Source organism: Otolemur garnettii, unplaced genomic scaffold, assembly GCF_000181295.1.
Source record: "Otolemur garnettii isolate 467f Iridium unplaced genomic scaffold, OtoGar3 scaffold00033, whole genome shotgun sequence".
Lineage (NCBI taxonomy): Eukaryota > Metazoa > Chordata > Mammalia > Primates > Galagidae > Otolemur > Otolemur garnettii.
The window spans coordinates 11583997-11596318 of NW_003852428.1; the positions used below are offsets into that span (position 1 = coordinate 11583997).

At 47.4% G+C, this 12322-nt stretch overlaps 1 protein-coding gene across 1 annotated transcript in view; it reads right to left on the reverse strand.

The window, feature by feature from the left end:
• TRIO (trio Rho guanine nucleotide exchange factor) overlaps positions 1–12322 on the reverse strand; it is a 235899-nt gene that overhangs the window by 135261 nt on the left and 88316 nt on the right. The window contains exons 11-15 of the mRNA XM_003789545.3: positions 6874–7043; positions 5687–5861; positions 2042–2237; positions 686–852; positions 299–418 (exon numbers count right to left, since the gene is read on the reverse strand). Of these exons, the coding sequence (XP_003789593.1) occupies positions 299–418; positions 686–852; positions 2042–2237; positions 5687–5861; positions 6874–7043 (828 nt within the window). The remainder of the gene's footprint in view (positions 1–298; positions 419–685; positions 853–2041; positions 2238–5686; positions 5862–6873; positions 7044–12322) is intronic.

Below are 12322 nucleotides of genomic sequence, written 5' to 3' on the forward strand. Positions count from 1 at the left end.
TGAGCAAAGAAAGTGCTCCTGCCAGGGGCCTGGAGCACAGGAAAGTAGCAGGAACCAGGAACCCTCGCTGTGAGGCCTGGCTGGGATATGTGTCCTCACTTCCCTGCGGCTGCCAGCCTGTTCCCTCCTCCTGTGCTCAACTGCATTATAAGTGTGGTCATCTGGGGTCCTCTGAATCTTTTGTACCAATCAAGCCCTAGGTTTGGCTCCCATGGGCAGTGCTACGTTCAGGGATTTAGAAGGTTTTCTCTGAGGATAGAAAGATCCGACCAGCAGAGACAGGCCCAGGCCTTCGTACCTCGATGGCGTGCTGGAACTGTTCGTGTTCTCTCTGGAGCTGCTCCGCCTCCTGTAGTGAGCTGGCTGTGATAAGCCCGGCGTTTAACATGGACTCCCCATTGCGGATCCAACCCAGCACCTGAAATTACATGGGGTTAAGTCCAACAGTGGACTTTATAGAGCACCCTGCAGGCCACCAGAGATGGGACCTGAGGCTGCAAGGTGGTCTAGTGGCGCATGGCCACACATTAAGTACGGAGGTATTGGGGTGCATTGTGTGTAAGCTTATGTATCATTAGGACAGTTGTGAACTCCTGAGGGACGAATGGGACAGGAAGACCGTCACTCTCGGGTGTCTGTAGTGTGCAGTGTCACCTGCCCGCGGGCCCACCCGCCGTTTGCCCACCTGCTTCACTTCTGCCTGCAGGTGGCGCAGCTGCACGCACTGCTCCAGGTGCTTGCGATGCTGCTCTGCCGCTAAATCCAATTCCTGCTGTTTTTCATGAAGAAACTCCAACAGGTCCTGCACCCGCGTGGCCATATCGACATCTCTGTCGCAAAGCAGCTCCACGCCTGTGGACATTGAAGGGAGATCCTAGAATCTGACTGCGCTTCAAGCTTCTGAAATTGTACACAATCTGCCCCAGCTGGGGCCAGGCCATATGCTGAAAGGCAAACTCAAGGCAGACAGAGCCCCGCAGAAGAGCGTTTATGCTGCCTCAGCATGCAAGTGCCTGTGAAAGGATGTCACTCACAGCAAACCCATTTTCCATCAACCACTTCTGCTCCACACTGAGAGCTGGTGGAAGCGCAGTAGCCTTTACAAGTGAATGGACTTCAGTTTGTTTTGTCGGGATTTTGTGTTTGTTTGTTTTTGTTTCTGAGACAGAGTCTCAAGTCGTCATCCTAGGTAGAGTGCTGGGGGCATCACAGTTTACAGCAACCTCAAACTCGGGCTTTAAGTGATTCTCTTGCCTCAGCCTCCCAAGTAGCTGGGACTACAGGTGCCTGTCACAATGCCTGGCTATTTTTTTGTTGTTGTTGCAGTTGTCGTTGTTGTTTTAGCAGGCCCGGGTGGGGCTCAAACCCTCTAGCCTCAGTGTATGTGGCTGGTGCCCTACCCACTGAGCTATGAGTGCTGCCAGTTCGTTTTCTGCTGTTAACCACAATATACATGGTTCACTCTTTAGCAAGTACGGTATTCAATTTAATTTGTGAAAATGAGTGATAACAGCATACAGGTTGTTGTTGAATAAGTTTCTAATACTACAGTTACATTTTTGACCCTACAGTGACATCTGCTGGTAAGATGTAAACTAAAAAAAAATAAAGAATGTGAAACTATTTTCTTGGGATTCACAGAGATACAACATAACCATTTTGTGAAATTAAAATTAATGCTCCTCAAAATAACACAGGACAGTTATCAAGGGTAACTCTTTCCATAACAGTAAGTGTGATTATATTACCTGAAACAAAACAAAATAAAACATTTCCTTTTAAAGAACAGGTATCTCTAATATTAGTATCATAAAGGCTAACAAAACTTATAGGGGTGGCACCTGTGACTCAAAGGAGTAGGGCACCGGCCACATATATCAGAGGTGGTGGGTTCAAACCCAGCCTCAGCCAAAAACTGCAAAAAACAAAACAAAACAAAAACAAAAACAAAAAAACTTATAGTCCTCACACTGAAGTAAACTGAACTCCCCTGGTGACATGACGCAGCCAGGAGAGACAGAGAGGAGTGGCCCCTTCTTACCAGACGCCTGGACTTCATTCACGTACTGCAGGAGGTCCTGGCCCTGGTGGATGACGTCGAAAGTCAAGTTGTTCATGGTCAAGGCTTTGTCCGCGTGGTGCTGGAGGCGCTGCTCTGCAATTGTGAGATCTTCTGTGTCGAAGTCGTTCATTTGCTGAGAAAGCTCATCATTCCACGACTCGAGGTCTGAGATGATCTGAATGAGGACAGTATTTGTTTAAGACCAAGATGAAGAAAAAATACAAGCTGCCGCATCTCTCTGTGCGGAGGAAGGAGGAGACTCACCATGTCAAAAGGACACAGAAAATATACGTTTAAGACAGATGCAATTCAAAATGGACAGCTGTTTAAAAAAATTAAAAATAAATACAAACGGGGCAGTGCCTGTGGCTCAAGGAGTAGGGCACCGGCCCCATATACCAGGGGTGGTGGGTTCAATCCCGGCCCCGGCCAAAACTGCAAATAAATAAATAAATAACAAATGGACACCGAAGCCAGCTGCAGGGGTTCACACTGGCCAAAGTGGGACAATTAGACATTCAAAAAGAAAAATGCTTACAACTGAATAAAATATATTGAATATACACAAATCCACTAATTCCAAATAGTTTTCATAAAAGAAGAAGAGGAGCCAAAAAGCCAAAAAACAAACAAACAGACAAAAAAACAAAATTAAGTCTTTGTTCTCTATTAAAAGCAGATAGGAAACTAATAATTATCTTAAAAAATTATTGCTTAAAAAAGAAAATAATTATTGTAAGCATTTCAGGATGAAGATGAAGGAGTGTCCTTCTTTATATATGAATCCATCTATTAAATGTAGAATGAATACAAATAGAAAATTATCTGTTTTCAAATTCTAGTAAAACAACAATTTCCGACTACACTCACAAAAGCACAGTCTCTGCCACACAAGAGACTAAGGGGGATGTAACTGCAGAGAATCCCAACACCTTTGCCTGAACACAGAGACCAGTCTTGCCACCTCTAAAAAGGGAGAATCAGACAGGACGTGCCTTCCCATAGGGGAGTTGTGATATACCAACAAGGGAGAACTCGTGCATAAAACCAGAACCTGAATCCAACGGTCTTCAGGTCTTTGCATCTAACTTCCAAGTTGAGAGGAAATGCCGGGGAAAGAAAAACAGTTAAACAATCTATTGATAGGAGAAATCAAGCACACAAATGTAGAATGTGGGACCTGGTTGCTTTGACAACTAACCCAGCTGTTATTGCAACAAATGGCATGAAAAAAAGGAGACAGGCTGAAGGAGAGACTATCGATTATAGATTAAGAGGCAGATTATCTGACCAGCAAACATAAGAGTCGATCTCACCTGTCTCCTAGCAGAGCACTCTAAAATCCTGAACACAGCAGGGAGTCAGGGGACAGGACAGTGACTGCTGTGATGTTCGGCACATTGTGGGTACATAAGCAAGTGGCTTTATAGAGATACTCAGGAAAGTCTTCAGGAGTGAAATGATAAACTGGCCCACATTTTCTCTCAAGTTCTACAGCACAACAGCAACAAGTGAAGGGCACAAGGGTGGCAGAATCTTGGAGCCAGGCATATGAAGTTTCACTGCATTACCCTCTACTTTCAGATAGGTTTGAAAATTTTCATAATATAATTTTTAAAAATTAAGACTAAAAAGTATATAACCCAGAAAGGAGGAAAAAACTTCTTATGAGAGATTATTACGATACACACTTCAAGGGACTAACTCTCCCCACAGATCCCAACTCACTCCATCCACCTGAGCCCTAAGCAAGCTGGGATGAGGATTGAAAATCTGGATCTACCTTGGGAAGATGGAGACGTTATTGTAATTGAAAGTCAAAGGATCTTAAAAAATTGAACTATTTAAAAAAAAATGAACCAAATTAACAGATGAACTTCTACCATAAATACAACTCCGTGCTTTCAACTGGCAGTCAGATGTGGCATTTTTCAGGGTAAGAGTAGAGATCACTGCCAAAGCCTAAGCTGCTAGGATTTTCACGTTTTTGGATTATGAAAGAGAAGACAGGTTCTGAGGCCATGACCCTGTAGAGGCTTTTAAACTATCTGACGCTGGCCCGAGACTGAACCACAGCTGTGAGTTCCTCAGCTCTGGGATGTACTCTTATAGGGTCTGGTAAACTGGCTTTACCGTGGGCACCTATAATCCTGCGGCTTACTGCAGGGAAATGTTATGTTTTTCTTTCCTGATTTGGTTCAGTGAAAGTAGAAATACAATTAGAAATTGTTTTCCCTTTCTAGTAGCATTAAGATAAATGAACTAAATTTTTTTTCAAATACCAAAATCTACTGGAAAAAGACTTCAGCTAATGGTTCTGACTACTTTGCATTTGTTAACTGAAAATACATATTAAGCAGCTAAATTTTACAAAAGGAAGTCCTCTGAAATCAGGAGGAAAACAGGCCTGCTGTGCCCTCTGTTGATCCTGTTGCTACCTGGAGCCTGAAGCCAGGGCCCTCCCAGGGCAGGAGCGGCGGGCAGGGACCTCTGCTCTGGGAGGCTTCATGTGGACCATGTGGTCATGACTTTGAGGGCATGGGGACAGGTTTTACTGGGCAACATGTTTAGGGTTTAACTTCTTTTTTATGGAAACTAAAATGATAACAATGACAAGAACCAAGGTCTATCTTTAAGGAAAACTGTGCTGGAGGTTTAGACAACCAGCTGCCCAAAGTCACCGAGAGGCCGGCATGAGGCTGGCCTAGGCCTGCACCACTGGCCAAAACTGCCCTTGGGATGGGGCCTACAGACAGGCCCAGTGCAGGTGGAGGGCTGTCCACACACAGTCTTGCTGTCCCCTGCCTGGGGCAGCACCTCTGGGTCTGTGTGTGAGCGCCCTCCCAGCAGGGCTGGAGCTCTAAATTCAGAACAGTCACACAGATTGCAGTGGGCAGTTGCAGAGAGCACCGCAGACCTGCAGGCAGTCACTGCCACCGCTGTGTGAAGCTGCCAGCACCAGGCCTCACATGGGCTGAAGAGCGCTTGCTTCCTTCACCACATTTCGCAGTCTCCTGTGATGGTACTCACTGCTGCTAGTACTACGTGATGTTCAGGAGAAAAAGACTTTCCTTAGCACAGAATTCAGAACCACCCTCTTTCTGTTGAAGAAAGACAAAAGGAACCCACCTGTACTTCTCTCACATTCACATGTAAGGTGGGAAAACCCATTTTCATATGAGAATTATAATCAAAGAACATCTCCAAGGGGGAGGGGAACAACTGGGTTTCCTACTACCTAAAAGGCTATCAGCACAGACTAAGATTAGTCCCACTGTGGGCAGAGAGGAAAGAGAAAAAGAAGAAGGGGAAGAGAAGGGGTGCAAGGGAGAGAAGACCCCCCCTAAGTGGACAGCTCTGCTCCACTCAGGACAGGGGAGTGCCGTGCTCGACCCAGTCAAGGCTGAGGCACCGCAGTGAGGGGACAGGTGTGTCCGTTTCCCTCCACTCTGCCGTGCATACTTGCTTTGCTCTGGTCCTGAGAGTCCCCAACCTCCTGGGGACAAGCAAGGGATCCCCTGCTTGCTTCCCCCTCCTTGTTAGAGGGCAGAGGCAGGAGAGGCCTCGGGGCCTGAATGGGCAGAGGACAGAGAAGGAACGTGGAGGTGGGGGAGGGACACTCACGTCGATGGCATCCCTCTCGAAGATGCGCAGCTGCAGGAAGAGCTCCAGCTTGATCTTGCGCTCCTGGAAGAGCTCCTCCATCTGCGACTGCGCCTCGTCCAGCTGCTGCAGCACCGTCTCGATGTGGCTGATGGAGCTGTTGTGGGGTGTCTTGTTGCTGGAGATGGCGGAGTCCCTGCATGAGGGCACACGGCAGGGACGGGGTTACAAGACAAACAGGAACCGGCGAGAAAGCCTCACATTGTTAGATGCCAGATCCGGCAACTCAGATCTTCAGGGGAAGAGGCTGGCAGGAAGCTGCACTGCTCGTCTCAGAGAATGGAGCGCGCAGGGCAGCACTGGGCTTCCTCCCCAGAGCAGCACTGCCAAATCTGGGCCGCCCAGGAGAGCTTCCCTGGAGTTTTCTGAAGTCACTCTTGTAAGGAGTCTAGTAACTACAGAAAATTACTTCAGTAGAGCTGGATTTTTAGCCTCTTTCTCCTTAAGTAAAGAGAAGAGATACCTGTTTGGTACAAATGGTAGGGCCGTGCTGGATAGCAGGGGTCAACTCTCAATGCGATTGATTAAGTTAAGTACCTTCTGCTGCCTCTCCTTTAGCAAAGTGAGTGTCACGTAAATCAATGATTTAGTAAAGTGTCCTCTGAGTCACACAGCAGGGAGGTTAATCTATGAAAATGTCCTCCCTGACCTAATACAGAGGCCTTCTCCTAATAAACGGATTTGCTTCTAAGGGAAACAAAGCCACCCATCCCAGCACGGGCCCACCTTGGAGACAAGGAGGCTTGAAGGACGGGGCCTGCCTGGGTCTGGGGCTGAGAGCTGGATGCCCAACATGCTCTAGACAGGCCTAAGGATACAATCCTAGGAGGCCATCCATATTCATCTATCTGGTTTATAAAGAAATTCCAGTAATTACTAGGTGACTGTTAAGAGGAAAGAGCCAAAGCTGAATTCTGAGGTTTATCAGACAATGTTGTAATGAAAACCGACTCTCAAGCTGTCAGGGGTGGAGGGGAAGGGAGAAGGAGCAGGGAGGGAAGAGGGCTGTTCAGAGGTATCAGCTGCTCTGCTCCCAGCCTGCACTAACAATCTGAGCTAGTTATTCAAAAAAGTAAAAGAGGAAGGGGAAACCACAGCAGGATCCCTGATGCTCCGAGCTCAGGCCAGCGGGGAGGGGCCAGGCCCACCTCAGCTGCTGGATGAGGTCCTCCCCTTCCTTGATCACGTTGACGGTCACCTGCAGCGTCGTCTGCTGCTGCTGGCCAAAGCGTTTGATGAGGTCCTGCACGGCCTCCACCGATTCCGCGTACACATCGTCCAGCAGCTCCTTCTGCAGCTCCTCCAGCCACGTCCACAGCTGCGGAAGGAAGGGGACAGGGCGGTGAGGAGGGGGGCGCACGGCCAGGTGGGCGGCCTGGGGTCCAGCACCGAGTGGTGTGTGACACACTGGGAGGCCAAGGCTGACAGACCACTCCCAGAGGGAAGGAAGGAAGGCAGGGAGGGAGGGAGGGAGGGGCTTCCCAAACAGCCCGCTGCTGCCAGTGCTGGCGGAACACATGCAGGACAAAAGCTTCACTGCCACCGCTGTGTGGAGACAAAATAAACAGGCAGTGAGGCGGACAGACGGGGCTGTCACAAAGAGAAAAAGGAAAGGGAAGGGAAGTCGCTCTTTCCCACTCCTCAGAGGCTAAATCCCGGTGCGATGGAAATAAGACAAGACCCCCTCCAGCCCAGAAGCAGCTGCTGTCCCTACTAGGAGGTGTGTTTGACATCTCCCTCACTTAGCCGGCGGATGGTTTTGCTTTATTTTCAGCAAGGGCATTACAATCCATTATTGATTATTAAACGGCCTCTCAGAGCTAAGCGCTTTACTCAGAAGAGGAGAAGGCATACGATGAGGGGGAGTGAACCCACCAGGGGGCCCGGCCAGGGGTCTGGACGGACCTGCTGACGTAACCTCGCCAGTAACCTCACCACTCGGGCCCCACAGCCGGGCCATCGGCCGCTCACTCCTGTGACAGAAAGAGTATGCACACCAAAAATACCTAAGACACCCTCACTACCACTACCACCGAACAGGTCACTGGGGACCTGGATGAGCAAGGACAGCCTGGAACAAGAGGCAAGGACTACTTCAGGCCAGGCGGGAGCCAGGGAACAGAGCGCTCGCCCACCTCCTGGAAGTCCATGAACTCCTGCAGGTCTGTGGGGCACTATTTAGGGAACCAGAAAAGACAGTTCATTAAAATGAACAGGACCTGGTAGGCTGGCAGTGGTTTGCATGTGGAGAAACTGCTTTCAGCTCTCGGGGATGGAGGAGTCCTCACATGCATCTTTCACATGCCTGTTGAAGACAGTCAGTTCTGCTACCTGACACCTCAACACCCTGTCCAGTACCTGCCACCTTCAGGGCTTAGGAGTCAAATTTGCGCTTACAAAAACCTACTGCTTGCATTTGCTCTTTTGTTTGACTGCTAGCTTTATTAAGGTACAGATGATATAGAATGAACAGCACAAATTTAGTTTCCAACGTGAGTTTTGATATTTCTCTTTACTCAGAAGTTCACTGCTACTGACACTGAGCCTTTCCTTTACCCCACGGTTTCTTAGGCCCTTTGTCATACTCCCTCCCTGGTAATCACTGATTTGCTTTCAGCCACCAGAGATTAGCTTACTCTTTAAACATATACAGAAATGGGAGAAAAGGAATGCAGTCATACTATTGTGCCACGTGTATTCTTTTCTGCTCAGGGTTTTTTTTTTTAAAAAACACCTTTGTATCAAGAGTGCAGTGGCATAATCATAACTCACAATAACTCAAATTCCTTAGCTCAAGCCACCCTCCTGCCTCAGCCTCCCCAAGTAGCTGGGACTACAGGTGTCCCCAACCACACCTGGCTGACATTTTTGTTTTGCAGAGACAAAATCTCATTATTGCCTAGACTGTTCTCAAACTCCTGACCCCAAGTGATCCTCTTGCCTCAGCCTCCCAAATTGCAAGGATTACTGGCATGAGCCATCACACTTGTCCACGATTTAAGCAAATGTACATCTGAAAAAGATCCTCAGAACATACTTTCCTTCACTGTACCCTAATCTGAAGAAACATTTCTGAGAATAAGGATAAAGGAGCCAACTCTGACATAACACTGAACGTGTGTTACAGTAGGAGTCGTCTGACACATTAGTGACAAGCTGTCACTCCGGGTGCTGAGAAATCAGGTCCACTGCAGGCTGGAGACAGTGGCAGCCTCTGGTTTTGTTGCACTGCAGCGTTAAGAGCTAGATTCTTCTATCGCTAATAAAAATTACTACCTGCTCTCTTAAATCTGTTGAAAAACCTACAAAGTTTTATTTTTAAGCCTATTAGAAAAACATAGCAAAATCATCAAAACACAACAGAATTAAGATGCTGGTAGAGGGTCTGAATGTCCTGAATAAGACACATCTGGTAATAGAAGTCCTGAATGCAGATGTCTCACTCCCCACCCCAGGCCTGCTCAGACAGCAAGGAACAAGCCCCCCGCATAGGCTCCCTGGGCCGCCCTATTACACAAGCCTTGAGGCCTCGACCTGGGAGTTCAGCAGCCTGTCCTCAGACTCCCCATGAGGCCTCACTCGAGGACCCAACTTGTAGGACAGGCCACCTGTCTAGGGGAGGATATCTGCAGAATTCCTTTTCTCTAACACTACCAAAAATACCATTGAAGTTACAATGTCATTTTAACAAGTCTCACTTTTATACGCTGAAGGGAAGATAAATCCTAACTCTTAGAACTGGCCTGGAGCACAATGCACACGTGTGCTTTTACATAACTCTACTCCAATAGCTAAGAGTTTGTTTCTTCCATAAGTGATAACTAAAGCAGAATGCCTCTCTTAAGAGGTAATACAGAATAACTAAGAGTGTAGGTTCTGAAGCCAGAGTTCAAATCCTGACTTAATACTTCCCGTGGCGTCACCTTTGGCAAATTACTTGCCTGGATCCAGTTTTCTCATCCATAAAATAGGTATAGCACTGATGTGTACCTCAAAGAGCTGCTTAAAAGATTAAATGAGATGATACATGAGAGTGAAGAAGTAAATGTGAGTCCCTGACATTGTTTTTATTCTAAGAAATGTTCTTCTCATACGAGGGAAAAACCCACAATTTTAAAATCTTTCTCTAGGTATTTTTGAAAACATACCCAAGTTCTTACCAATTGTTCAAAACTTGTCAGTTTGGTAAGCTTAACATCACCTCACATTTAAATTGTTTTACTCCTAAAAATAGTGCAATATGAGGAAAGGGGGCTAGGATCAGAGTCCGCAGAAATCACCTCCTCTCAACCCAAGGGGAAATGCCACGAGTATGTAGGGATCAAAACTTTTCTCCTCTACCCAATAGTACTTTTTTGTAAAAAACAAAGAAAACCTTATTCTCTATAACATTCTGGAGATTTTAACCTGTATCCATGGTGGGACTTGCTTTCCCTTCCTGGCCAAGCCAGGAAACCCGTAAAGAGCCACAGCCACAGGGGAGCCCACACAGGAACTGATCCTGGGTCCGGTGATTGACAGAAGGAAAATTAAATGAAGGAGAAAGCTACACTGTAAACTATTTAAAACCATCGCTCATTTACAACGTTTCTATAGGAAATACTCTCATTCAATTTGGAGAAAAGGTTTCAGATAAAGTCCAGTCTAATGTCAACTCAAGATAAACTGACATATTTCATAATGCAATTTTTAAGCTTTTAAAATGGTACTACAGGATACCTAAAATACCCCTGAATAAAGAAAAAGTCTCTAGGATGCCTGTAAAATTCTCATCACAAATTTTCTAAGAGTGGAAAAAATAGCACTTCTGTGAATACTGCTAATTTACAATAAAAAGTTAAATCTTTTTGTCCAACAGCAAGAGAGGAGTTGCACCCTGGGGCCTTCACAACAGCCTGGATTCTAATCTGGGCTGGTCACAGGATTAGGTAGCGCTGCCCCCTAGTGGCCGTCAGAGCTGCTGGACCCGCTAGAGTGGTGGGTGAGAACTTGAATAAGCAGTCCGTAAACAGAAGCCACTACCACCGGTATCTGTTTTCCCACTCTTGTTTTTGACAAAGACAATCATTTGGGCACACTTGGTGGTGAGGATAGGGAGCCATTATGCCAACAGGGAAGATGTTAAAAGCCACAGCTCTCTGGAGCTGCAGCAGTCAAAAGCAGAAATAGGGCCGGCACCTGTGGCTCAAGTGGCTAAGGCACCAGCCACATACGCCTGAGCTGGTGGGTTCGAATCTAGCCCGGGTCCCCTAAACAACAATGATGGCTGCAACCAAAATAGAGCCAGACGTTGTGGTGGGCGCCTGTAGTCCCAGATACTTGGGAGGCGGAGGCAGGAGACTCGCTTGAGCCAAGGAGTTGGAGGTCGCTGTGAGCTGTAATGCCACGGCACTCTACCCAGGGCGACAGCTTGAGGCTCTGTCTCAAACAAAACAAAACAAAACAAAAAAGAAGCAGAAGTAGGTAGTTTCAACTGGCCACTTGCAGGTGGAATTTCAGAGACAGCCACTATACACATAAAATGTGATTCAGTTTCAGGTGTAAGAAACTGGGATAAAAAGAGAACTGCTCCAACCACGCACAGCATACTCCTCACCCAACAGCACGGCCTGCACTGCAGGTGCACAGGCCCTCTACCTGATTAAGGAAGGAACACCTGTTTGTCCTCAGACAGGTGGGATACAAGATCCTTTACCACAAGGGTCCTCAAACTTTTTTTTTCCTCAAACTTTTTAAATAGGGGGCCAGTTCACTGTCCCTCAGACCACTGGAGGGTCAGACTGCAGGCCCCAGGATGAGTCGGTTGCTAAGCAGGACAGGCAGCGGTGGCAAAAACACCCAGTGGGCCGCAGTTTGAGGACCCCTGCTTTAACGTGATGAGAGGACATTTACGAAGGGTGAATGGGGTGGAACTGGGGCTAAGACAGAGGGACAATCAGAGTCAGGAATGAAATACTGTCAGTGCAAATACATGCAGGAAAGGAGAAGACACACAGGAGCATGTTCAGGGCAGCTCAGACGTGGAGACAGTGTGTGGACCCTGCAGCGTCAGAGTAGATGCCTGCAGAGGGCGTGAGTGAGCACAGGTGACAAGGCAATGATGCCCAGGCAGGAACAAGAGAGGGGTGTGACCCACACAGTCAAAGCTCATGGCAGGAACAAAGGGGCCTGCAACTACTCAGACAGTACATCAAGTCTCATTCTACTAAAACCAGAATGTGACCTAAAAAAAAATTTTTTTTTCCTTTCTCCAACATCCTTGAAGGATAAGACACACTCTTCAGTAACAACTCTGGGGGTGTCAATGTTTGAGAAAGGTTCCTTCCCACCCCACTGCTGGTCAAAGAGTAACTCTTCTTTGCCATGACAAGCCTTCAAATCTCTGAAGACAGTGCACACGTTCCCACAGCCTGTGGCCTTTTCCTGGCTCCCATCTTATTCCTTGAAGCCTGCTGGCATGGCGAGACCGAGGGCCTACTGGACACCAGCTCACTCCGCTCTTCTATGGTGGGGGCCAGAGAACTGAACGTGATGCCCATGTGACCTCCAACCACATGGGGGCATGACAACACTGTGGGCTCTGTCACTGACATATGC